The sequence below is a fragment of the Anomaloglossus baeobatrachus genome, chromosome 7 (genome assembly GCF_048569485.1).
Source record: "Anomaloglossus baeobatrachus isolate aAnoBae1 chromosome 7, aAnoBae1.hap1, whole genome shotgun sequence".
Taxonomy (NCBI): domain Eukaryota; kingdom Metazoa; phylum Chordata; class Amphibia; order Anura; family Aromobatidae; genus Anomaloglossus; species Anomaloglossus baeobatrachus.
Window position 1 is genome coordinate 121,116,297 of NC_134359.1, and position 24,473 is coordinate 121,140,769.

The following is a 24,473-nucleotide window of genomic DNA, read 5'->3' on the forward strand; positions in this document are numbered from 1 at the left end:
ATCTCAATTGAGAAAACACTTCAATATTTAGTTCAGTAATATCTAATATAAGAATATTACTTTATTAAATATGAATCATATTAAAAGGGAAAAGTTCCACTTTTTTGGAAGAAAAGATACTTCCTTCATCAATATATACAATTGTTTACTTCCTGGTAATACATTATTTTTATATTAGTATGTTAACACAATAAGGATGAAGCATTACTTATAGTTACACATTTCCTTATAGTAGGTTATTTAATAAATAATAGACAAATCAAATAAATTAAATTAGAGTAATAAAGATGGAAGATTAAGGTACATCTAGGTTTACCTTCCTATATTTACAAATAATATATATTATATTTTTAATCAATAATAATTTATAATGGGTATTGTTGTGTTTTGATGGTATCATCCAGTCTTTTCTAAAAGGTTATTTGCTTTGGTTTATAATTTACAAATGATCTAACTAATAAGCCACATTGTTGCCTTTCATATTTATAATATGATACATGTTATAGGTACACATTATATTGTTTCATATTTTATATTATATTTTGGTTACATTCAACACATTGCCACCTATGGGTTTGGAAGGGTAATGCACCAATGACAAAAAAGGTCATTACAAGAAAATACTATTGTCTATACCATTATGCAGTATTTTATCATTCTGAGTATCAATTATATTAATACTTTTACGATAATAATAATAATGACATGGTATTATAGTATTAGAGTTATGATACGCTGTGACATTTATTAGTGATAGATATTGCCATATTTGGTATCTAGATTAGGGAATGAATCAGTCTTCAATCAAGATTACAGAAGATAAAAAGACTTTATATTTTTCCTAAAGTTAAAAGGGATTCTGCAAAAAGGTCCAAAAGGTAACGTCTCAAATAAGACTGTGTAACATACAAAATACACTTACCGTGCTTGCATCTCAGAAACACAATAGTCCTATGATTCCAGGATGGACAATGACACATGGTCTGTGCATTAAGACCTCCCTAAAGTTACTAAGAAGAGCAATGACGTGTTAAAGTTAACCCCTGTCGTGCTGACCAAGAACGTCTTAACATCTGTTCCTGGGTTATTTGACAACAGGCAGCATGAAAGGTGACTAGTGTAAATCACACTGCACAGACATCAAAGACTTTTGGCTATTCTTCTACATTCATGAACTGTGGTTTATCTACATTGGCTATGGACTTTTCAATAAAAAAATAAAGTTTATGGACTTTGATCTAACAATGATAAACGCAATATGGGACTGTATAAATTGGTAACCATTCATTTTTATCAAAGGATTTATTTCTAAGAGACTGTGTTAATGCCGGATTACATCGGAGATAAGAAGACATCAACTCAGAGGACATCATATGGTGACCGGATTTGGTTTTTGCATTTCTTTTTAGGTCTAGCGAAGTATAGTTATATACATTTTTATATGATTGAACAGTCACAGCCTGTCATAACAGGAATCCACAATATTATATTATTGAACTTACAACATGAATAATGCAAATTAATTATTATTCATCATTATTATTGATATTAATCCATTATTGCCAAATAAGGAAAGAAGATTTGTTGTTTTAATGATGTATTAATTAATTTCGGGGTTATTCTACCCGCTTCAAGGGGGAATTGTAAAAACCTTAAAATTAATACATCAAGTTATCAAATATTTCATAGTAAGACATATACGTTTATAGTTCTGTTTATGTTGGAGGGCATAATTTATTAATTAAGTTTTTATAAGGAATAAGTATTAAAATATCCATATTGAATATATATATATATGCTGAGCATGGAAGGATATATATAAATCCTTCCAGAAGCTTCCCGAGGCTTCCAGAAGGTTACGTAATATGGAACTATATTCAACTATGTTCCACTAGAACACCCTATATGGGCTGAGCAGCTGGTATATACTACACGATGGAGGGGGTTACTGGGGGCTCCTTCACACTGCCTGCTGTGAGAAGACTCGAGGCTGCAAAGATGAAGACACGCTAAGAGAAGACATCCCCTGCATTGCCGTTCAGGAACCAAAGACAGATGGGTAAAGACTTCCCATTGTTCAGTATGGACTAAATGAACTCTTTTTTACATAAGCTATCAAAGTATATTATTTTTTTCCTTTCTGTAACTGAACCCTGGCAACCATTTTTAAATAGATAAAATACATTTATTTTTTACATCTTTGGAAGTTCTTTCTTTCATGCGGCCTTTACGTATTTGACGAAAAATATATTTAAGAGTATATTTTTTAACAGGCCGCGAGACAGGGCATCCCCGCTGCCATGCCCCACCAGTTGAGAGGGCCGTCCAAGAGCAGTAGTCCCTGAGGCATCGCCCGACACTGTCACCAAACCCTGTCTGGTCAACCTAGGGTTAAAGGACGTCCCATTTCCAGACCGTTCTCTCCCTGACCCTCTCCCAGGGTCACCGTAGTAGAGAGACATGTCCCCAGTCAAACCTACAGTCTTGTCCGAACCTAGGCTTTCTCGAGTACCCCCAAGGCTACTGTCGGGAACTCTAAGCTCATAGCGGCCACTATCTACAGTACATCGTAGGTTACCACTCTGTCGGCGATTCCTTTTATCGCGCGTCTGAACTACCGGACCGACACGCCATCTTCCACTTCTTTCCCCTGAACAACGGGTGGAAGACGGCTGCTGTCCCCCCCACAGTTGGCGAAGCTGCTCCTTAATTTTCAGGTTTTCTTGCCACAACCGCTCCATGTCACGTACATGGTGTACTCGATATTCAATAAGGCTTCGAATGTTTCCAAGACTCTCTACAGTCCCGACACAGACGAACGGAACCATACCAGCTTCCCTGGGTATCTTGCTCTCATTAGCAGCAGGGAATCTTAATCTCACCAATCCTGATTTATTCACCATGTCTTGCATGACTCGTCCGGTTTTTCCAATGACTCTCCCCACCAGAGCCCGGGGTACTTGGACAATATCTTCCGCCAGACTCTGCGCTTTCCTTTTATACTCTAGCTGTCTAGTGGCTTCCTCATTTTGCAGTTGGACCTGCCACTTCATACGAACACATCTGAAGTGCATGTCCTTTAGAATAGCCACCCGCTGCCCAGTAATTTCACTGGTGGACAATATCACTAACTGTTCAGCCCCTGGGGTACAGTAGACCTCACACGCTTCCACAGCTCTCTTAAATTCGTCATGCATGCACTCGGTGGCACACGCTTCTCTTAAGTCCTTAGGTATATCCACCATGCACTTGACTACAGAAGTCTCATTCATCCCTGCCACATGCTTGTCAAGTTTAGCTTCCAAAGTCAGCTCTCTTTGGGCCTCCCCTGCTTCAACATGTTTGGTCAGGATTGACACTCGCTGCTCCATCTGCTCCAAGGCTCCCTGGGACTTGGACTGGTACTCTGCCAAGCGACTTCGGAGCTCAGCCACTTCTTTCTCCAGCTCCCTTACTCGACTCTCAGTAGGCTGCCTAAGAAGTATCTCTTGTTGCAGATGGTCTTTGCTCATCCTCTTGAATGAGTCTTCACTTGCGGACCTCTCTGGTCTACGACACACTATTTCTGAGGCTTCTTCCAACTCAGCTTCAGAACATTTGGGTTTCTTACTCTTCTTACCCATGACCGTCTCTATATCCTCCATCATGGTTTTAGCAAGCAGGTCAGGCAGGCTCCCAGTCCTGGATGAGACCTTTGCTCCAGACTTCACCTCCTCAGAGGCTCTCTTCACTTCAGCGCCAGCTGTTTCTTGGGTCTTCACTGCATTATCTTCACCTTCCTCTGGGGTCTCTGCAGTGCCACCCTCAGCCTGGGTGTCATACCCTTCAACATGGCACTCTGTTCCTTTTAGAGTTTTGGGGCTAAATTCGCTGTCATCCACCCCAGCACTTGGTAGTTCACCAGTCTGCTCACCACGACTGTTGGGGATTATTCCTTCCCCCACACTCTCTAGGATTCCATTTCCTATACCACTCTCGCCCATCTGTACCACACTGTACTCGTTTGTCACCTTACTAGAGTCAGTGTCTTTACTGGAGTCATCATCACTCCCCCTGGCATCCTGGACTATCATGTCCCCACTTAACCAGATATCTGCCTCCCTTTCTGGAGCTACCCCGTTTTTAACGGTCACACTATCGGTTATTCCCTTAGTCCTTATGTCACTAAGTTGGGTCTGTCCATCATTTTCTTTGGTCACCCCTAACTTAGGACAGTCAATTTTAGGAGGTGCTATCTCCTCCTTACCACACATAACTGCACAACAAGGACCCCTTTTCACCTCCCAATGTGGTGGGGTTTCCTTTGGGCTGTTCCGGCTCTTACACAAGCAACCGGATACGTCCCCCTGCTTCCACAAGTGCACAAATAATTTAGAGTCCCAACCTATAATAATTGGGTGCAGTAAATCTGAAACTACACCAACATCATGAGAACCACTGTCCCAGGCTGTCTTAATGACCACTCTGGAGACCGGGTATTCTGTCTCATTACTGTGGGTGCAGCCGACGTGGATCTTCCTTCCAGGAATCAAGTTGACATCAGAAGTGGCCCTCACCAGGGTCACCAAGCTCCTTGAGTCTACGACCCCTGTTACAGATTCCCCATCCACTTCCACGGAACACAGACGTGGCTTCTCGTCGGATGGGTGGTCTATATTGCAAACAGGACACTTGTGGCATGAACACTGTTGTCCCTGGCTACAGTCCATCTGTGCCACTTCACCCTTGGATTTGGGATGCTCCGCACCCTTTTGGGGGACCACCCCTATATGGGCAACCACCCCCTTATGGGCAACCACCCCCTTATGGGCAACCACCCCCTTATGGGCAACCACCCCCTTATGGGCAACTATTCCCTTATGGGACTCCGCCCCCTTTTGCGGTTTCCATGCAATGTCCTTAGCCCCCAGTTCACACCGTTTGCCCTTGTCTCCCTGGGCACCCAGTGTCCATACTGGCCCCCGAAGGGTACGCTCAAACTGGTCCATGGCTGTGACATCGCTACACACTGACAGCTCCTGCTTTCCCTGGACCAGGAACTGGTACAGCTCCTCCACAACGTCCGCAGGGACCATTCCCTCTTTTTGACTTTTAGCCCCCACTGCTGTCACTGGACCTCCAGGCACATGCTGTTGGTGCTGCTGGCTCTTCAGCAGCTGGATCAGGACCCCCTCCATGCTGTAACGAAAAAGAGGCACAGGAGGGGCGCTCCAATGGGTAATACCCGGTGGTCAAAGACAGGGGGGGCGGTTAGAGAACCACTAACCTTTCCGGGTTGTACCGCCCGTACAACCAGGATCTCCAGCCTGTGGTGTATCACTGCTCACCAAGCAGGGCCTTGCAATTCCGGCTGGCCTGGAACCTCCAATCGCTGGACTCTCGCCACTGCAGCACGGGTCCCCAACGACCGGCTGATTCACCACCAGGTGCTTGAGAGCGCTGTCCCTGTTCGTGGACCCGCCGATCCACCGCAAACCGCTTCAAAAAATTTTCGTGGACCCGCCGATCCACCGCAAGCAGTCCGTATCCACAGGAATATGTCCTAGGCCGTTGCCCCTAGCAACCAGGCTGCGTTGCCCCTAGCAACCAGACCGCATGCCCCCATTCGAGACACCATATGTAACGTTGCGCCCTGCAACGTGGGGGTTTCACTCGCTTGCAGCGGTGTGAGGTAGCTTCAGCAACACACGTACACAGTCTCTTCATAGAAATGCTGGCAGTTTATTAAAAACACTCAGCATAAACTGCCCTCAAACATAAACAATAAGTCCATAATGGAAGTTTAGCAACTTCCCCACTCTCTGGCTCCTGCCAGCGTACAACTCTAGCCAAGGTTCCTTCCAGCACCCAGGGCCCTCTGCAGACCCCTGTCTGTCTCTCCTCCTGGAGAGATTCGGCCCTACAGCCCTGGCCTGGCTGCACTCACCTCAGACTCAATATCAGAGCCTTGTGATCAGCCTCCATGCAGGCTGATACACCCAAAGCTCCTGGCTCTGCTCTCACTTGTTTCCAGTCCACACACTGGACATCTAGAGCCAGTCTCTCTCTAGACTGCCCTAGACACACTCCACCCAGGTTCAGAGACAGGATTGCTTTAACCCCTGGAGCCACACCCACAGGTGGTAAGGAGTGTGTAATCAGCATCACACACCCTTCCATGGCTCTGCATGTATTGCAATCCTGTGGAACCAGAGGTCCCAGCCAGCTTCACATTGCAGAGCACCCATGCTTATGCAAAACATACTGGCCCTTTGTAATACAGCCGGTTGATACCTCACAATATCCCAATACAAACACCAATCTGATTTTGCAGAGTAAACTGGTATAAGCAAATAAAACCTGCTTACCTGTACTGCCATTATGTAGACTGTGGATCCAGAAGCCGGCATACTACAAGCGTCTAAACTCACTGACGTGCTGATTTCACTGACATGGACGTGAGAAATTGGTATCCGAAACTCTCGACTGGCAACCTACACCAAACAAAAAGACATTAATAGTCATCATGAGTTCTGCTAGTTTCACAACAAATCAGCATTAGTTAAAGTGTATCTTTAGCTCACTACAAGGAGGAAAATTTTGCATAGTAAAATTGACAATTGTTTTCTTGCTGTTGAATGTTTTTCCAAGTTAGGGTATTTAATATTTGGCTGCACATCCTTTGGAGTAAATAACTGCAATTAATCGCTTCCTATAACCATCAGTGAGCTTCTTGCACCTCTCAACTGGAATTTTGGAATTCTTTGGTAAACTGCTCCAGGTCTCTCATATTTGAAGGCCCAACAGTAGTTTTAAGATGTCTCCACAGGAGTTCAATGGGATTTAGATCAGGCCACTTCAGAATTTTCCAGCTCTTTGTTTCCATCCATTTCTAGAGGCTTTTTGAAGTATGTTTGGGGTCATTGTCCTGCCAGAAGATCCATGACCTAGGGCGCAACCCCAGCTTTTTGACACTGACCCAAAATCCTTTAGTAATTTTCAGATTTCATAATGTCTTACACTCAGTCAAGGCGCCCAGTGCAAGAGGCAGCAAAACAACTCCAAAATATCTTTAAACCTCCACCATATTTGACTGTAGGTAATGTGTTATTTTCTTTGTAGGCCCCATTCCATTTTTGGTAAACAGTAGAATGATTTGCTAACCAAAAACCTCTACCTTGGTCTCATCTGTCCACAATACGCTTTCTCAGAAGGATTTTGGCTTACTCACGTACATTTTGTCAAACTGTAATCAAGCTTTCTTTATGTCTTTGTGTCAACAGTGGGGTCCTCCTAGGTCTCCTGCCATAGCATTTCATTTCATTCAAATGTCGACAGATAATTTGTGCTGAAAATGATTCACCTTGCGGCTGCAGAACAACTTGAGTTTCTCTGGAACTTGATTGGGGCTGCTTATCCACCATACGGACTATCCTGTGTTGCAACCTTTCAGCAATTTTCCTCTGCCATCCATGTGCAAGCAGATTACCTACAGTGCCATGGGTTGTAAACTTCTTCATTATGTTGCACACTGTGGACAAAGGACCATCAAGATCTCTGGAGATGGACTTGTAATGGACTGAATAGTGCAATAAGGAAAAGTAACCAGAATGCTAGGGAGGACCCCTATTAAAGTGTAAAATTGGGTGCTGGGCAGTGTGGTCCTCTATCAGCGCATGTATTATTGCACTATTGGGTTAGTATTTTAAAGGTCTATAATTTTTCACTTTAATAGGGGTCCTCCCCAGCATTCTGGTTATTTTTCCTTATTGCACTATTCAGTGTTGTAGTTATCCTTTTTATTGTTTGGGAGGTCTCCTTATTTAATGATATTTACTGTATGTACATGTGATGACCTGTTTTCGGTATAACTCCTTCTGATGCCGTCATGTTTATTACTGAAATTGACCACACTGCCTTGACTTTATGGTTTCTTGGGTGATTTTATGGGATATTTTTGCAGTTTGTATAATGTTTCTATAATGAATCCATAAAAATTATTATTTCCATTAATTTGCTTATTCATGATTGAATTTACTGGTAGTCTATATCTTTACAATTTCAAGTGACACTGTGTGTCCTGGCAATTCTGATGAGTGATGACGATACTGATGTCACCACTCGCCACAGTCATCGGATCTCGCGGAGCCAAGAGTGGCCACTACTCAAAATCTATGGAGTATGAGAGCGAGATTCCATAGCATTTCATCGACGTAATCGAGGAAAGTCATGAAAAGCGCTGGACATTGTCTGACCTACGTGGGAACTTTGCTTTCTAATAAATTGGTGAATGAGGGACAGTCTCTTGTTTTTATTTTGCTCTACTTATGTTTTTAGGTTTCCATTTGTGGGCAATCGGCATAGAGTCAAGGCAAATCACCATGATTGGAGCATCTAATGGATGCGACAATTTTGGAGCGGCTGCTGGCTGGTATTTTTAGAGACCAATAGTCAATAATTTGCTCAACCTGATAATATCAGCCTACAGGTGTCTGCTTTACCTTTGCTGGCTATCAAAAATGGGGGGATCCATATTGCTTTTGTCAATTAATTATTTATTTATTTGGCTAAATAGCGTTACAATCTATCACTTATCTGTTAGCTATCTATCTATATTTATCTATCTAACATCTATCCCTCTCTATCTATCATCTTTGCACATATTTAACCCTTTCACGACCGACCGATTGTGCGCTTTCCTTTTTTTTTTCGCCTCCCTTCTTCCGAGAGCCGTAACTTTTTTACTTTTCGGCAGTCTTGCCATATAAGGACTTGTTTTTTTGCGGAACTTGTTGTAATTTTAAATGAAACCATGAGTTTTACCATATAGTGTACTGTAAAATGGAAAAAAAAATCCAAGTGCGGAAAAATTGCAAAAAAAGTGCTATTGTACGGCTGTTTTTGAGATTTTTATTCACTGTGTTCACTATATGGTAAAACTGATGTGTTGGTGTGATGCCTCAGGTTGGTAGGAGTTCGTAGACACCAAACAGGTTTACGTTTATCTAAGGAGTTAAAAAAATCAGAAGTTTGTCCAAAAAAGTATTGCACGTTTTACGCCATTTTCCGCGACCTGTAGCGTTCTCATTTTTTGGGATGCATAGCTCAGTGATGCCTATTTTTTTTGGCTCAAGCTGATGTTTTAATGGTACCATTTTTGCACAGATGCTACATTTTGATCACCTGTTATTGCATTTTGCGCAAAACTTGCAGTGACCAACAAAATGTAATTTTGGCATATGGAATTTTGTTTGCCGCTACACCGTGTACCAATCAGATTAACTGATTTTAAATTTTGATAGATCGGGCAGTTCTGAACTCGGCGATACCAAATGTGTGTGTATGTGTGTGTGTGTATATATGTATATATATATATTTTTTTAACCCTTTAATTTTCAATGGGGTGAAAGGGGTGTGATTTGAACTTTTAGGTTATTTTATTTTTCAAAATAATCTTTCTTTTAGTTTACTAGTCCTCCTAGGGCGCTATAAGGATCAGCAGTCTGATCGTTCATTCTTTTCTCCCGATCAAAGCAGCTCCGCTCAGATCAGGAAAAATGATCATCTCTTGTAACCTGCAGTACTCGGCTGCTGGTTACAGGACCTGAGTCATGTGAGCTACAGGACTGTGCTACCATGACAACCATCGGATCCATGGGAACACGTCACGTGAATTCCGGTGGTGGGCGTTGAGTACAAATCTACCGCAATCACCATTAAAATGGCGCTATCACATTTTGACAGCGCCATTTAAGGGGTAAACAGGTACGGGTGGATAACGATACCACTCGTGCTTGCAAGGCATACATGTCAGCTGTACAAAATCAGCTGACATGTGCACAGATCCCCGTCGACAGCCCGCAGCAGCCGGTGGGGATTAACACTATGACTGCCAGGACGCGTAGGAATTTACTGTCCACGGTCATTAAGAGGTTAACACATAAAAATCTTTAACCTCTTGGATGGATTTAATTCTCGTCCATGTCACACGGACGGCACACTGATGTATTGGTTTTTCACAGACCAATAGACTTGTTTTGGCTTTTGTCATCAGTGCTGTAGATAAATAATGGGCGTCTTCCTGTGGATCACACAGATGTGTGGGTCACACGGACACAGAGGTGTGAAAATCAGAGATTTTAATGAGTATGCATGTGAAGTTATAGGATACACTTAGGGTATGTGCGCACGCTGTGTTTTTTGCCGCGTTTTTGCACTTTTTTTGGGTGCAGTTTTGGTCTCAAAACTGCATGCATTTCGTTCCCCAGCAAAGTCTATGAGATTTCATTTTTGCTGTCTGCACAGTGCAGTTTTTTGTGCTGCGTTTTTGTGGTGACTACAAAGATGCAACATGTCAATTCTTTTTGCGTTTTTCCCTGCGTTTTTCACCCATTGAATTGAATGGAGAAAAATGCAGCAAAAAAACGCAGCAAAACGCACAAAAATGCATGCGTTTTTATATGCGTTTTGCCACAGGTGCATTTTTTTGGGGCCAAAAACGCAGCATATTTGTGGTCACAAAAAATGCAGCGTGCACACATAGCATTACTGGAAACATTTTTGTATGAAAAGGGGAATTAAGAACAGATGTACCCAAAAGAACAAATGGGAAGCAAGGTTACTTTACATTATTACTGGAGTTCTCTGGGAATAGATAAAAATAAAGCAAATGCAATTATAAAAAAAATCATAAATACCTTAAGCTAGAAAATGAGATTTATTTGGTCTAGAGAGATAATTACCTGGAGAAACTGTCTTAGGCCTTAGTGACAGCAGCGGCAGAGACAGGAGGGCAGGAGAAGGTGAGTTAAGCTTTTTTTTTTTTATCTCTGACACATGAGTTTTCTCTGGCGCGTGTCACACGGGACCGCATTCACACTACATCAGTGTGGTACGGGTGCGGCCCATGTGACACCCGTGCTGCCGGAGAAAAACTGACATGTCAGCGTGTAGAAAAACGCACACATGTACAAACGGACACGGACACACGTTCCGTGTGGTTTTACGTGTGTGTGCCTGCTACAATAGGGTAGCATTGCTGTACATGTCTCCGTGCCGCCGGTACGTGTAAAAAATGGCAAACACATCCCGGCGGCATGGATGTGTGTCGCAGGCCTTAGAAAGTTCAGACAGGGCAGGTGCTACTGAGCATGTGCAGTGGAAGGTCCACCACTGTGACCTGGAGATAGGAAGTTATAGGTATATATCCACAAAGACTATTTTTTTTTCTTCATGGAGAATCCCTTTTAGGTAATTCCATTATATTATCCCTATCCTACCAATGACTATTTGTATTTGTTTAGTTTATTGTATAACAAGCACTGTCTTTCCTTTTTGATTTGCCCGTTTTCATCATTCAGGGGTTGCTCGGTTAATTCATTAGTGGTACAGGGTGGTTTTCAAGCTACTTCTTTCATTTCTGTTGTAACTAAGAGCTCGCTCAGGTGCTCGAAAGAAACGCGGCCGCTGATAAGTGCCTGTATGATTGCTGTTACTACTTTTAGGTGGAGAAAACAAGAAGCCATCATGCTGTAATGAGGTGCTGAACTTTTATTCCTTCAATTATGTGTATTCTATAATGTAATCCGGCTGCTCCTTACAATCCAGTTGAGGACGGGTGAGCTGTGAACATCTGTCTGCCTTCTATTCTTAAAAAATACAGTATATATATATATATATATATATATATATACTGTACATAAAGTGTACAAAAAATACACTAGAAATCTGCTATAGGGAATCTCACCTGCATCATTTTGGCCAGAGTCTCTTGATCCATGTCACTCCCAGCAGGTGTCACCAGCACCCATCCATCCTTATTTATATGAACGAGCACAGACGCCTACAGTGAAACATCAATAATCAAATTATTGAAAGTCAGATAACCTGAACTCAACCATAACTATAGGATACACAGAAATGAGTCACAAGATATTTAAAATAATGGAGTAGCGGTCAGAAAGGAGCGCTAGGGAACAGGAGGACAGGGAGGATTTTAAAATTACAAACCTTTTATTTAGTTTAAAAACCCTCTAATGGCCACTACGCGTTTCAACAGCTGATTGCTGTCTTCATCAGGATCACCATAGTATAAAGGTTAGTAATATAGTATTTCCCATGTCACTCTTCTGACAAATATACATTATTTGTATTATGTATTTATATTATTTATATTATGTATGTATGTATGTATGTATGTATGTATATTATGTATATTATGTATTTATATTATGTAGATTATAATATAACCCTCTAAATATTAGGGATTGAATTGATGTACTGGCCCAATCCCTACACCCATAGGTGATGCACACGGATGCTGAGATCTGGTGGTTACAAACCTGATTGATGAAGTCTGCGATATATCCAACAGGGACCATGGCAGGGATGATAGAGAAGCCTCTCTTTTTCCAGCTGCACTCCTTGTTTTGTTCCCTTGCCACAGTCTTTCTCTGATGGTATAATGACATCTCCAAACACTCATCCCAGCATGCCAACAGGTTAGTGGCATCACACTTCTGCGTGTAGGGTGTCTCACTTTTTTCGGTATGTAAATTCAATTGTCGAACCTGAAAGTAGTTTTATTCTTACTTTTTCTCGGTTACAGAGAGCAGTAAATAGGTGTATCAAAAATCAAAATTACCCTTAAAATCAATTTTTAAAAGATTAATATTAAAATCTCAACCAGGTGTATAGCTTAGTTAATATTTCTAAAAAAAATTCCTCAAAGTGCACAGTAAAGGGGAAGATGATACTGACCCTAATTTCATTCTTAAGAACATTTACAACCTCTATATTGCATTACGTAGCTCATAATAGCAACTACACAATGAAATCAATAATCCTATCACTTACATGACATATCATATACCAATCATTAAACTGACTGCTGTAACTGTATGCAACTGAAATAATTATACCATTAATCCAAAATCTAATTAGGAAATAGAAAACATTGTCTGAAGTGATCTAGTAGACATGCAAGAGCAAAAAATGATGAGAAAAAAATGGAAAAAACATTTTCCAAAACATCTCGATTTATGTAGTATTGTGTGTGAGCCCAACGAACAGAAATACACACCATGCCTTGGCTGCTATAAATGAGGTTATTAATGACTGTCTGAGGACTGTTCTGCCATGCTGAATCAACTTATGCAGGCAAATCATCAAGATCCGCTGTTGGCAGCTTCTTATGCAGCTGCCGAACAATGATGTCACAGATTCATGGAAGACAACTTTGGAGGTGCTGCAGGCCAATGTAGCATGTTTAGGCCATGCTGGCCGCTCACAGTAGTACGAACAGCATAGAGCCTAGCAGTGGCGTAACTAGAGTTTGATGGGCCCTGGTGCAAACTTTGGACCGGGGCCCCCCTCCATGTACACAACACTTAGGGTACGGGATAATGATGCTGACACTTGGCTTTTACCCACAGCACCCAGGTTTCCCATGATCTAAAATCCCCCTGTCATACATCTTTCCCTCAGCACCCAGCTTTCCCATATCAGAGCATGGGAAAGCTGGGTGCTGAGAGATATATATCAGAGCATGGGAAAGCTGGGTGCTGAGAGATGTATATCAGAGCATGGGAAAGCTGGGTGCTGAGAGATGTATATCAGAGCATGGGAAAGCTGGGTGCTGAGAGATGTATAGCAGATCATGGGAAAGCTGGGTGCTGAGAGATGTATAGCAGAGCATGGGAAAGCTGGGTGCTGAGAGATGTATATCAGAGCATGGGAAAGCTGGGTGCTGAGAGATGTATATCAGAGCATGGGAAAGCTGGGTGCTGAGAGATGTATAGCAGAGCATGGGAAAGCTGGGTGCTGAGAGATGTATAGCAGAGCATGGGAAAGCTGGGTGCTGAGAGATGTATAGCAGAGCATGGGAAAGCTGGGTGCTGAGAGATGTATTACAGATCATGGGAAAGAGCCCTTTTCCCTCAGCACAAAACATTCCCATCCCATACTTGTATCTTTTTCCTCCCTCGTATATAGTTCTCCAAATACTATAATGGCCCCCACAAAGCCTTCCATATAGTATGAAGGGTCCCACATAACCCTTCATATATTAGAATGCACCCCATAGTCCTCCATGTATTATAATGCATTTCCCATAGTTCTCCATATTTTATACTGCACCACAGTTCCCCATGCTTTATAATGCACCCCCACAGACCATGTGTAAGGTAGCCTCCATAGTCCTCCATATATTATAATGTAGCCCCCATAGTCCTATATGTATTATAATGCAGCCCCATAGACCTCCATGTATAATGCGCTGCTATAGTCTATGTATAAGGTGTCCTTCATGTTTATTATGCAGTCCCATAGACCTCCATGTATCATGCAGCCAGCACCCCCAGGCCTCCATGTATTATGCAGCCAGTCCCACCAGGGCCTCCATGTGTCATGCAGCCAGCCCCACCAGGTGTCATGCAGCCAGCCCCACCAGGGCCTCCATGTGTAATGCAGCCAGCTTCCCCTGGGCCTATATGTGTCATGCAGCCAGCCCCCCCAGGGCCTCTATGCGTCATGCAGCCAGCCCCCCCAGGGCCTCTATGCGTCATGCAGCCAGCCCCCCCCAGGGCCTCTATGTGTCATGCAGCCAGCCCCCCCCAGGGCCTCTATGTGTCATGCAGCCAGCCCCCCCAGGGTCTCCATGTGTCATGCAGCCAGCCCCCCTCCAGGTGTCATGCAGCCAGCCCCCCCAGGGCCTCCATGTGTCATGCAGCCAGCTTCCCCAGGACCTCCATGTGTCATGCAGCCGGCCCCCCCAGGGCCTCCATGTGTCATGCAGCCAGCCCCCCCCAGGGCCTCTATGTGTCATGCAGCCATTCCCCCCCCCAGGTGTCATGCAGCCAGCCCCCCCAGGGCCTCCATGTGTCATGCAGCCAGCCCCCCCCAGGTGTCATGCAGCCAGCCCCCCCAGGGCCTCCATGTGTCATGCAGCCAGCCCCCCCAGGGCCTCCATGTGTCATGCAGCCATTCCCCCCAAGTGGTCATGCAGCCAGCCCCCCCAGGGCCTCCATGTGTCATGCAGCCAGCCCCCCCCCCCCAGGTGTCATGCAGCCAGCCCCACCCAGGGCCTCCATGTGTCATGCAGCCAGCCCCCCCAGGGCCTCCATGTGTCATGCAGCCAGCCCCCCCAGGGGCTCCATGTGTCATGCAGCCAGCCCCCCCAGGGCCTCCATGTGTCATGCAGCCAGCCCCCCCAGGGCCTCCATGTGTCATGCAGCCAGCCCCCCCAGGGCCTCCATGTGTCATGCAGCCAGCCCCCCCAGGGCCTCCATGTGTCATGAAGCCAGCCCCCCCAGGGCCTCCATGTGTCATGCAGCCAGCCCCCCCAGGGCCTCCATGTGTCATGCAGCCAGCCCCCAAGGCTTCTATGTGTAATGCAGCCAGCCCCCCCAGGGCCTCCATGTGTCATGAAGCCAGCCCCCCCAGGGCCTCCATGTGTCATGCAGCCAGCCCCCCCCAGGGCCTCCATGTGTCATACAGCCAGCCCCCAGGGCTTCTATGTGTAATGCAGCCTGCCAGCCAGCCCCACCAGGGCCTCCATGTGTCATGCAGCCAGCCCCCCCAGGGCCTCCATGTGTCATGCAGCCAGCCCCCCCAGGGCCTCCATGTGTCATGCAGCCAGCCCCCCCAGGGCCTCCATGTGTCATGCAGCCAGCCCACCCAGGGCCTCCATGTGTCATGCAGCCAGCCCCCCCAGGGCCTCCATGTGTCATGCAGCCAGCCCCCCCAGGGCCTCCATGTGTCATGAAGCCAGCCCCCCCAGGGCCTCCATGTGTCATGCAGCCAGCCCCCCCAGGGCCTCCATGTGTCATACAGCCAGCCCCCAAGGCCTCCATGTGTCATGCAGCCAGCCCCCCCAGGGCCTCCATGTGTAATGCAGCCAGCCCCCCCAGGGCCTCCATGTGTCATGAAGCCAGCCCCCCCAGGGCCTCCATGTGTCATGCAGCCAGCCCCCCCAGGGCCTCCATGTGTCATGCAGCCAGCCCCCCCAGGGCCTCCATGTGTCATGCAGCCAGCCCCCCCCAGGGCCTCCATGTGTCATGCAGCCAGCCCCCCCAGGGCCTCCATGTGTCATGCAGCCAGCCCCCAAGGCTTCTATGTGTAATGCAGCCAGCCCCCCCAGGGCCTCCATGTGTCATGAAGCCAGCCCGCCCAGGGCCTCCATGTGTCATGCAGCCAGCCCCCCCAGGGCCTCCATGTGTCATACAGCCAGCCCCCAGGGCTTCTATGTGTAATGCAGCCTGCCAGCCAGCCCCCCCAGGGCCTCCATGTGTCATGCAGCCAGCCCCCCCAGGGCCTCCATGTGTCATGCAGCCAGCCCCCCCAGGGCCTCCATGTGTCATGCAGCCAGCCCCCCCAGGGCCTCCATGTGTCATGCAGCCAGCCCCCCCAGGGCCTCCATGTGTCATGCAGCCAGCCCCCCCAGGGCCTCCATGTGTCATGCAGCCAGCCCCCCCAGGGCCTCCATGTGTCATGCAGCCAGCCCCCCCAGGGCATCCATGTGTCATGAAGCCAGCCCCCCCAGGGCCTCCATGTGTCATGCAGCCAGCCCCCCCAGGGCCTCCATGTGTCATACAGCCAGCCCCCAAGGCTTCTATGTGTAATGCAGCCAGCCCCCCCAGGGCCTCCATGTGTCATGAAGCCAGCCCCCCCAGGGCCTCCATGTGTCATGCAGCCAGCCCCCCCAGGGCCTCCATGTGTCATACAGCCAGCCCCCCCAGGGCCTCCATGTGTCATGCAGCCAGCCCCCCCAGGGCCTCCATGTGTCATGCAGCCAGCCCCCCCCAGGGCCTCCATGTGTCATACAGCCAGCCCCCAAGGCTTCTATGTGTAATGCAGCCAGCCCCCCCAGGGCCTCCATGTGTCATGCAGCCAGCCCCCCCAGGGCCTCCATGTGTCATGCAGCCAGCCCCCCCAGGGCCTCCATGTGTCATGCAGCCAGCCCCCCCAGGGCCTCCATGTGTCATGAAGCCAGCCCCCCCAGGGCCTCCATGTGTCATGCAGCCAGCCCCCCCCAGGGCCTCCATGTGTCATGCAGCCAGCCCCCCCAGGGCCTCCATGTGTCATGCAGCCAGCCCCCCCAGGGCCTCCATGTGTCATGCAGCCAGCCCCCCCAGGGCCTCCATGTGTCATGCAGCCAGCCCCCCCAGGGCCTCCATGTGTCATGAAGCCAGCCCCCCCAGGGCCTCCATGTGTCATGCAGCCAGCCCCCCCAGGGCCTCCATGTGTCATACAGCAAGCCCCCAAGGCTTCTATGTGTAATGCAGCCAGCCCCCCCAGGGCCTCCATGTGTCATGAAGCCAGCCCCCCCAGGGCCTCCATGTGTCATGCAGCCAGCCCCCCCAGGGCCTCCATGTGTCATACAGCCAGCCCCCCCAGGGCCTCCATGTGTCATGCAGCCAGCCCCCCCAGGGCCTCCATGTGTCATGCAGCCAGCCCCCCCAGGGCCTCCATGTGTCATACAGCCAGCCCCCAAGGCTTCTATGTGTAATGCAGCCAGCCCCCCCAGGGCCTCCATGTGTCATGCAGCCAGCCCCCCCAGGGCCTCCATGTGTCATGCAGCCAGCCCCCCCAGGGCCTCCATGTGTCATGCAGCCAGCCCCCCCAGGGCCTCCATGTGTCATGCAGCCAGCCCCCCCAGGGCCTCCATGTGTCATGAAGCCAGCCCCCCCAGGGCCTCCATGTGTCATGCAGCCAGCCCCCCCAGGGCCTCCATGTGTCATACAGCCAGCCCCCAGGGCTTCTATGTGTAATGCAGCCTGCCAGCCAGCCCCACCAGGGCCTCCATGTATCATGCAGGCAGCTTCCCCGGGCCTATATGTGTCATGCAGCCAGCAAAATAAAAAAACAAGTACCTCTCAGCTTCTTCTGACCCCTGCGACTGCGGTAGTTACGCCCCTGCCCCCATATGTCACACACCCTGCTCCCTATACAGCCTGCACCCCCATATCACACACACACCCTGACCCACATATCTCACCCTGCCCGTACCCCAACTTACCCCTCTCAAACACTCTGCACCCTTCACATGCTTCTGTCACAGTCTGCAGCCCTCATATCCCACTCCCCCTGCAGCCCCCCCCCTCATGTCCCCTCTTTTCTCATTACCACTCATGTGTTCGAAGTATCTTCTCCTGCTTTCTCCCCGGCCTCCTGTGTCTCCTCCCACACAGTCACATGGGCGTGACGTCATCGCAGGTCCTGGTAGGGATGGCTTCCGTCTGCCGTGCAGGAGCACATCTCCTCCTCTGCAGCAGGTCAGGAACGCCTGGTGGCCTCTCCAGGTCAGGGGCCCCTCTGCCCCCCTGCAGACACTGGGCCCCCCTGACTCACAGGCCGGCCCCCTAACGATCTCACAGTCGGCCACTACACAGCGGCAATACACATAGGGGCCCGGCAGCCAGCTCTGCAGAGCGGCTGCCGGGCCCCTATAACCCTGCGGGCCCGGTCGCAGTGGCGACCTCTGCGACCGCGATCGTTACGCCCCTGTAGCCTAGTATTGTTGTGTCCCAAGCATCTAATTCCACCCACTCCCCACTAAAAAAAAAATTTAGAGCAGAGGGATCTGAGCTATTTGTGTAATTCATCTGTGAACTTTTAACAGGAATTTCATACATTTAAGTGTTTCATGTAAACCTCATATTACCTGTTCTGGTGACACACCACATCTATCAGCCACAGCATCTATCCAAATTTCTGCAAACATAGCCGCCTGGGCAAATCCATATCCAGAACAGAACACTTTCGCTGGTAGGTTTGTCTTGCATGCTGAAACTTGACACCGGGTATTGGGGATGCTATAAGCGTTTTGTGCGCTTAATAGAGACATAGTAAGCACCTGCAATTCATGAAAAGCAATTAAAAATACAGTACCCAAACCCAAAGAATTAAAAAAGGACAATTTATTAAAAATTGAGTGTCCTCAGTGGTTGATATCTTTAATGGCTAACTGAAAAAATGGTAACAAATAGCAGCTTTTGAAACTACTCAGGTCTCTTCGTCAGGCTCAACTTGCTATTTGTTACCATCTTTTCAGTTAGCTATTAAAGGTATCAACCACCGAGGACTCTCAATTTTCAATATTCTATTATTTATAGGCTAATACAGTACAAATATATATTTCTTCTGTACAAAATACATGTTCCTCATAATCTGACTTTTTCATTGACATAGATTTAAAAATGTAACATAAGGGTCAGAACTCTTCTTTTTCAGAGGATTCCCCTGCTTTTCTTATTGAACTCAACCATTTAAAATATTCTATAAACCTCCAAAGTGCTCTCTAGTGGCGGCTGCAAGAAGCCTGGATTGAAAGGGATTGTCTGACTACCCCACAAATTTTTCAGATTGTTAACATTATAGTAAATATAGCCATAGCCAATTTTGTTTTACCATCAACAGTGTTTTGACTAGGCAACAATATAAACAAGCATGACCTGTGGTTAGTGGGCATAAACTTCATTTCCCACCAGTCAATAATACATAGCCCCTCAGCTTTGTGAGCATATGGGAACTTCAGACTGCCCATTTAGTACTATAACTGTATGAAGAGAGAGAAGCAGGACCGTTGCCTCCCTTAAAGATCTACTAAGAAATTAAGTAAAAATAAAAGAAATAAAACTCAAAGAATCAGTTCAGTGAAGCTGTAAGTTCCATTCCACAACTCCTTACATACAGTGCTGGCCAAAAGTATTGGCACCCCTGCAATTCTGTCAGATAATACTCAGTTTCTTCTTGAAAATGATTGCAATCACAAATTCTTTGGCATTATTATCTTCATTTATTTTGCTTGCAATGAAAAAACACAAAAGAGAATGAAACAAAAATCAAATCATTGATAATTTCACACAAAACTCCAAAAATGGGCCAGACAAAAGTATTGGCACCCTTAGCCTAATACTTGGTTGCACAACCTTTAGCCAAAATAACTGAACAACCACTTCCGGTAACCATCAATGAGTTTCTTACAATGCTCTGCTGGAATTTTAGACCATTCTTCTTTGGCAAACTGCTCCAGGTCCCTGAGATATGAAGGGTGCCTTCTCCAAACTGCCATTGTGAGATCTCTCCACAGGTGTTCTATGGGATTCAGGTCTTGGACTCATTGCTGGCCACTTTAGTAGTCTCCAGTGCTTTCTCTCAAACCATTTTCTATTGCTTTTTGAAGTGTGTTTTGGGTCATTGTCCTGCTGGAAGACCCATGACCTCTGAGGGCTTTCTCACGCTGGGCTCTACATTATGCTGCAAAATTTGTTGGTAGTCTTCAGACTTCATAATGCCATGCACACGATCAAGCAGTCCAGTGCTAGAGGCAGCAAAGCAACCCCAAAACATCAGGGAACCTCCGCCATGTTTGACTGTAGGGACCGTGTCCTTTTCTTTGAATGCCTCTTTTTTTTCCCTGTAAACTCTGTTGATGGCTTTTCCCAAAAAGCTCTACTTTTGTCTTATCTGACCAGAGAACATTCTTCCAAAACGTTTTAGGCTTTCTCAGGTACGTTTTGGCAAACTCCAACCTGGCTTTTTTATGTCTCGGGGTAAGAAGTGGGGTCTTCTTGGGTGTCCTACCATACAGTCCCTTTTCATTCAGACGCTGACGGATAGTACGGGTTGACACTGTTGTACCCTTTGACTGCAGGGCAGCTTGAACTTGTTTGGATGTTAGTCGAGGTTCTTTATCCACCATCCGCACAATCTTGCGTTGAAATCTCTCGTCAATTTTTCTTTTCCTTCCACATCTAGGGAGGTTAGCCACAGTGCCATGGGCTTTACACTTCTTGATGACACTACGCACCGTAGACACAGGAACTTTCAGGTCTTTGGAGAGGGACTTGTAGCCTTGAGATTGCTCATGCTTCCTCACAATTTGGATTCTCAAGTCCTCAGACAGTTCTTTGGTCTTCTTTCTTTTCTCCATGCTCAATGTGGTACACACAAGGACACAGGACAGAGGTTGAGTCAAATTTAATCCATGTCAACTGGCTGCAAGTGTAATTTAGTTATTGCCAACACCTGTTAGGTGCCACAGGTAAGTTACAGGTGCTGCTAATTACACAAATTACAGATGCATCACAGGATTTTTCAAACAGTGCCAATACTTTTGTCCACCCCCTTTTTTATGTTTGGTGGGGAATTATATCCAATTTGGCTTTGTGACAATTTTTTTTATTTTTTTTCATTCAAGACAAATTCAATGAAGATAATAATACCAAAAAATTTGTGATTGCAATCATTTTCAAGAAGAAACTGAGTATTATCTGACAGAATTGCAGGGGTGCCAATACTTTTGGCCAGCACTGTATGTTTTATAGAAAGGACTCATTCATCCTTATTGGATATAGGAGTGCTGAATATTTTTTTTAATCTTTTCACATGTCCATTTTTTCTTGTTGAACGATGGTCTACGAAAACCAAGACTTCCTACTTTAGTCCAATTTTGCGGAATAATCTACAGTCAAATGAATAGGTCTGCTCAAAGAGTTGGACAGTGTAGGTACCATCCGTCATGTGCTGTTCGATGAAATTACAGACATATGAAGAAGGTCTATGTGATAAATATCATTTTAGGATATTTACAACTAAAAGAAGGCTAGATTTCTGATACCTTGAAAGATTCATCTGGTCTGTGACCCGCATTGCAGTAGTAGGTGACATCCAATGCTATAATTCTTCCATCATCCATACACCCCACCTATACAAAATAAATATCTGAATTACATGAAATGACATAAAATGGCATATTTACCACACAATTAGTAATGAATAGTGTGTGTACATTATAGAAAGTCTGTTTATAATACAGGAAATAATTCCTGATGAACTTGGAGACTTCTAAACTTGGAGACTCAATAAACATCCGTTTTTTTAACTGAATGTTTCCAACTTCTTGATGGCACCGTGGGTCAATACTTGTCTTTCCCGTTCAGATCTGTGTGTGCATATTTCTCCAATGTATCAACTACCTTATCCTTAAAATAATCCTTATCATAAGCATGAAGCAGGGAGGCAGTCTGAAGCTAGATCACAAAGGATACACTGAGAAAATTCAGGCCTGCCGCTAACCTTCAGTAACCTATGGAGTAATAAACTGGGGAACGAGGGAGTGTCAAAGAGTCTTTATTCAAACAAACTTTTTTTTTCCTGTGTGTGTTATTTTTAACTCTTACTTACTTGCTGGCTTGGTAATGGGGGTGTCTGATAGTTGCCTATCTGTTACTAACCTCTGGACTTCATATCAGCTGCGAATTCTCAGCTGACATCAACCCCACAAGTATTACCCCATTTGCCAATGCACAAGGGTAATCGAGAAGAGCCGGGCAAAGCACTGGAATTGGCGCATCTAATGAATGCGCCACTTTTGGGGCAAGTCCACGCTGCTATATTTAGGCTGGAAATGGCCAAATAACTTTTGGCCTTCCCACCGTGATAATACAAGCCCCCAGCTGTCTGCTTTACCTTGGCTGGTTATCAAAAATAATTTTACTAACACAATTTTTTTTCTAATTATTTAAATAAGTAATTAAAAAAAAACAGTATGGGATCCCCTCTATTTTTGATAGCCAGCCAAGGTAAAGCAGACAGCTGAGGTTGTGCGGGAGTCCACATCATATTTTTAAAAAAATCTTTATTGTTCACAGTAGCACATAGTCATCTTTCGCATGTAATAAAGCTTGTTGATTGGCTACAACATAGCCTTTCAACAAGCTTTAGTAACATACGAACAGTACCCAAACATCGAACTCCAACACTGACTTTTTTGTAAAAGTCCATGTTCGAGTCATTGCCCCAGGAAACCGGTGTCCAGTACTAACCCGAACTTTACCGTTTGTACTCACTCATCCCTAGTCCTAAGGATAGGTTTTCAAGAACCTTATAGTGGTAAACCTTTTTAAAAGGGCTTAATGGAATTATACATTGATCTCATAATTACATTTATATTAGTTGTGTCTGTGCCTGGTATTACAGCTCAACGCATTTAATAAAGAGGACCTTTCACAAAATTTTTCATTTTCAACTGGACACACAATGCAAAAGTGGCTGCAGAACAGAATAAAAAAAATGTGATATTTGCTTTAATTTTGCCTTTCCATTTAAGAGAAATTAGCAATAGTGTAGAGTGAGGATGCTCGTCATTGTTTGTTACGCAATCCAGCATTGGGGTGCTTGGGTACTCGTGGTGCCCAGTCAAGTATCGCGGGTACTCGGATGTGTTGTACGTGAAACAATGACCACAAAGCACAGGCTTGCTTCAATGCATGATGTGCGCAGGCTCCCTAGTGAGAGACAATTGCAGTCTCTACAATTGAAACAGTGAATACTATTTATTTACCCTCAGTGAAAATTAACTCATTAGCTGCCTAATACTTTGATTGCTAATTTCTCCACAATGAAGAGGCAAAATTAGAAAAAAAAAATAAACAAAAAAAACATTTTATTCTGCTCTGCAACCACTACTACATCATGTGTCCAGTTCAAAATGAAAAAGTTGGTGAAAGGTTCTCATTATTTAATGCTTTAACAAAGCATTAATACTTAACACTTTTAAAAGGGAATACTCAAGGGGCATTATTTGTTTTATGGGGATACTCAAGGGCATTGTTACTAGGTTAGGGGGTGCAGTATTTTTCTTGCGCCATAATTGGGAACCCTGCTATGCTACTACCAAAATTACTTTTCAAGAAAAATTTCCCCATACATGTAATTTGGATAGCTGATCTTGCATCAACATGTTCGACTGATTTAATTCTAATGTTTGGGGCCTTAATATAATATATATAACAGCATGCAATTCTGCACAAAGATCCAACCTTGTATTTCCCAAAGAATGCAGGTTGCGGTCTTAAAACTGGCAACTTCACTCTTCGCTCAATAACTGAGCTAACTACTTGACCTGTTCTGAAATTTAAAAACATCAAATTAACCTTTTTTTATATTAAAAAAATAAACATTCATACACTGACCCACATTTACATCACAAATCAAAGGGACTTAAAAACCTTAAAGAGTAACCGTCAATTTAATTTTATTTTAGAAATCAATAGTACACAAATGCATTTTTAAAAAAAACAACAAAAACTTATAATATATTTTATCAGAGAAATCCACTTTTTTAACCTCCTGATTGATCTCTCCCTCTCAACTCCTGCATAAAATCTCTATTGAATGTCTACAGGATTTCCCATTACTGAGATAGAAGATGACAGTTGCAGCTCATAAAATTCAATGGAGAGGGGAGTGAGAGGAGCTAGAGGCAGACACAGGAATTCTGCTGCAAGTTCTCCAAAAAATGGCAGAATATGGCAGTTTCATTCCCCATAGAACTTTACAAGCGCTGTCATCACCTATCGCAGTAATACGAAAATCTGTATTCACCGAAGACACATTTTATCCATGCATGTTGAGAATAAATTGTCAGTTCAGGAGAAGAAACAAGCTCATTTCTTTAATAACATATATTACAAAGTTGCATATTTTGATAT

At 45.2% G+C, this 24,473-nt stretch overlaps 1 protein-coding gene across 1 annotated transcript in view; it reads right to left on the reverse strand.

Moving 5' to 3' along the window:
- LOC142245187 (aldehyde oxidase-like) overlaps positions 1–24,473 on the reverse strand; it is a 200,644-nt gene that overhangs the window by 29,420 nt on the left and 146,751 nt on the right. Inside the window, exons 16-21 of the mRNA XM_075317643.1 lie at positions 23,802–23,889; positions 21,599–21,685; positions 18,641–18,832; positions 12,321–12,548; positions 11,726–11,821; positions 6,348–6,473 (exon numbers count right to left, since the gene is read on the reverse strand). Of these exons, the coding sequence (XP_075173758.1) occupies positions 6,348–6,473; positions 11,726–11,821; positions 12,321–12,548; positions 18,641–18,832; positions 21,599–21,685; positions 23,802–23,889 (817 nt within the window). The remainder of the gene's footprint in view (positions 1–6,347; positions 6,474–11,725; positions 11,822–12,320; positions 12,549–18,640; positions 18,833–21,598; positions 21,686–23,801; positions 23,890–24,473) is intronic.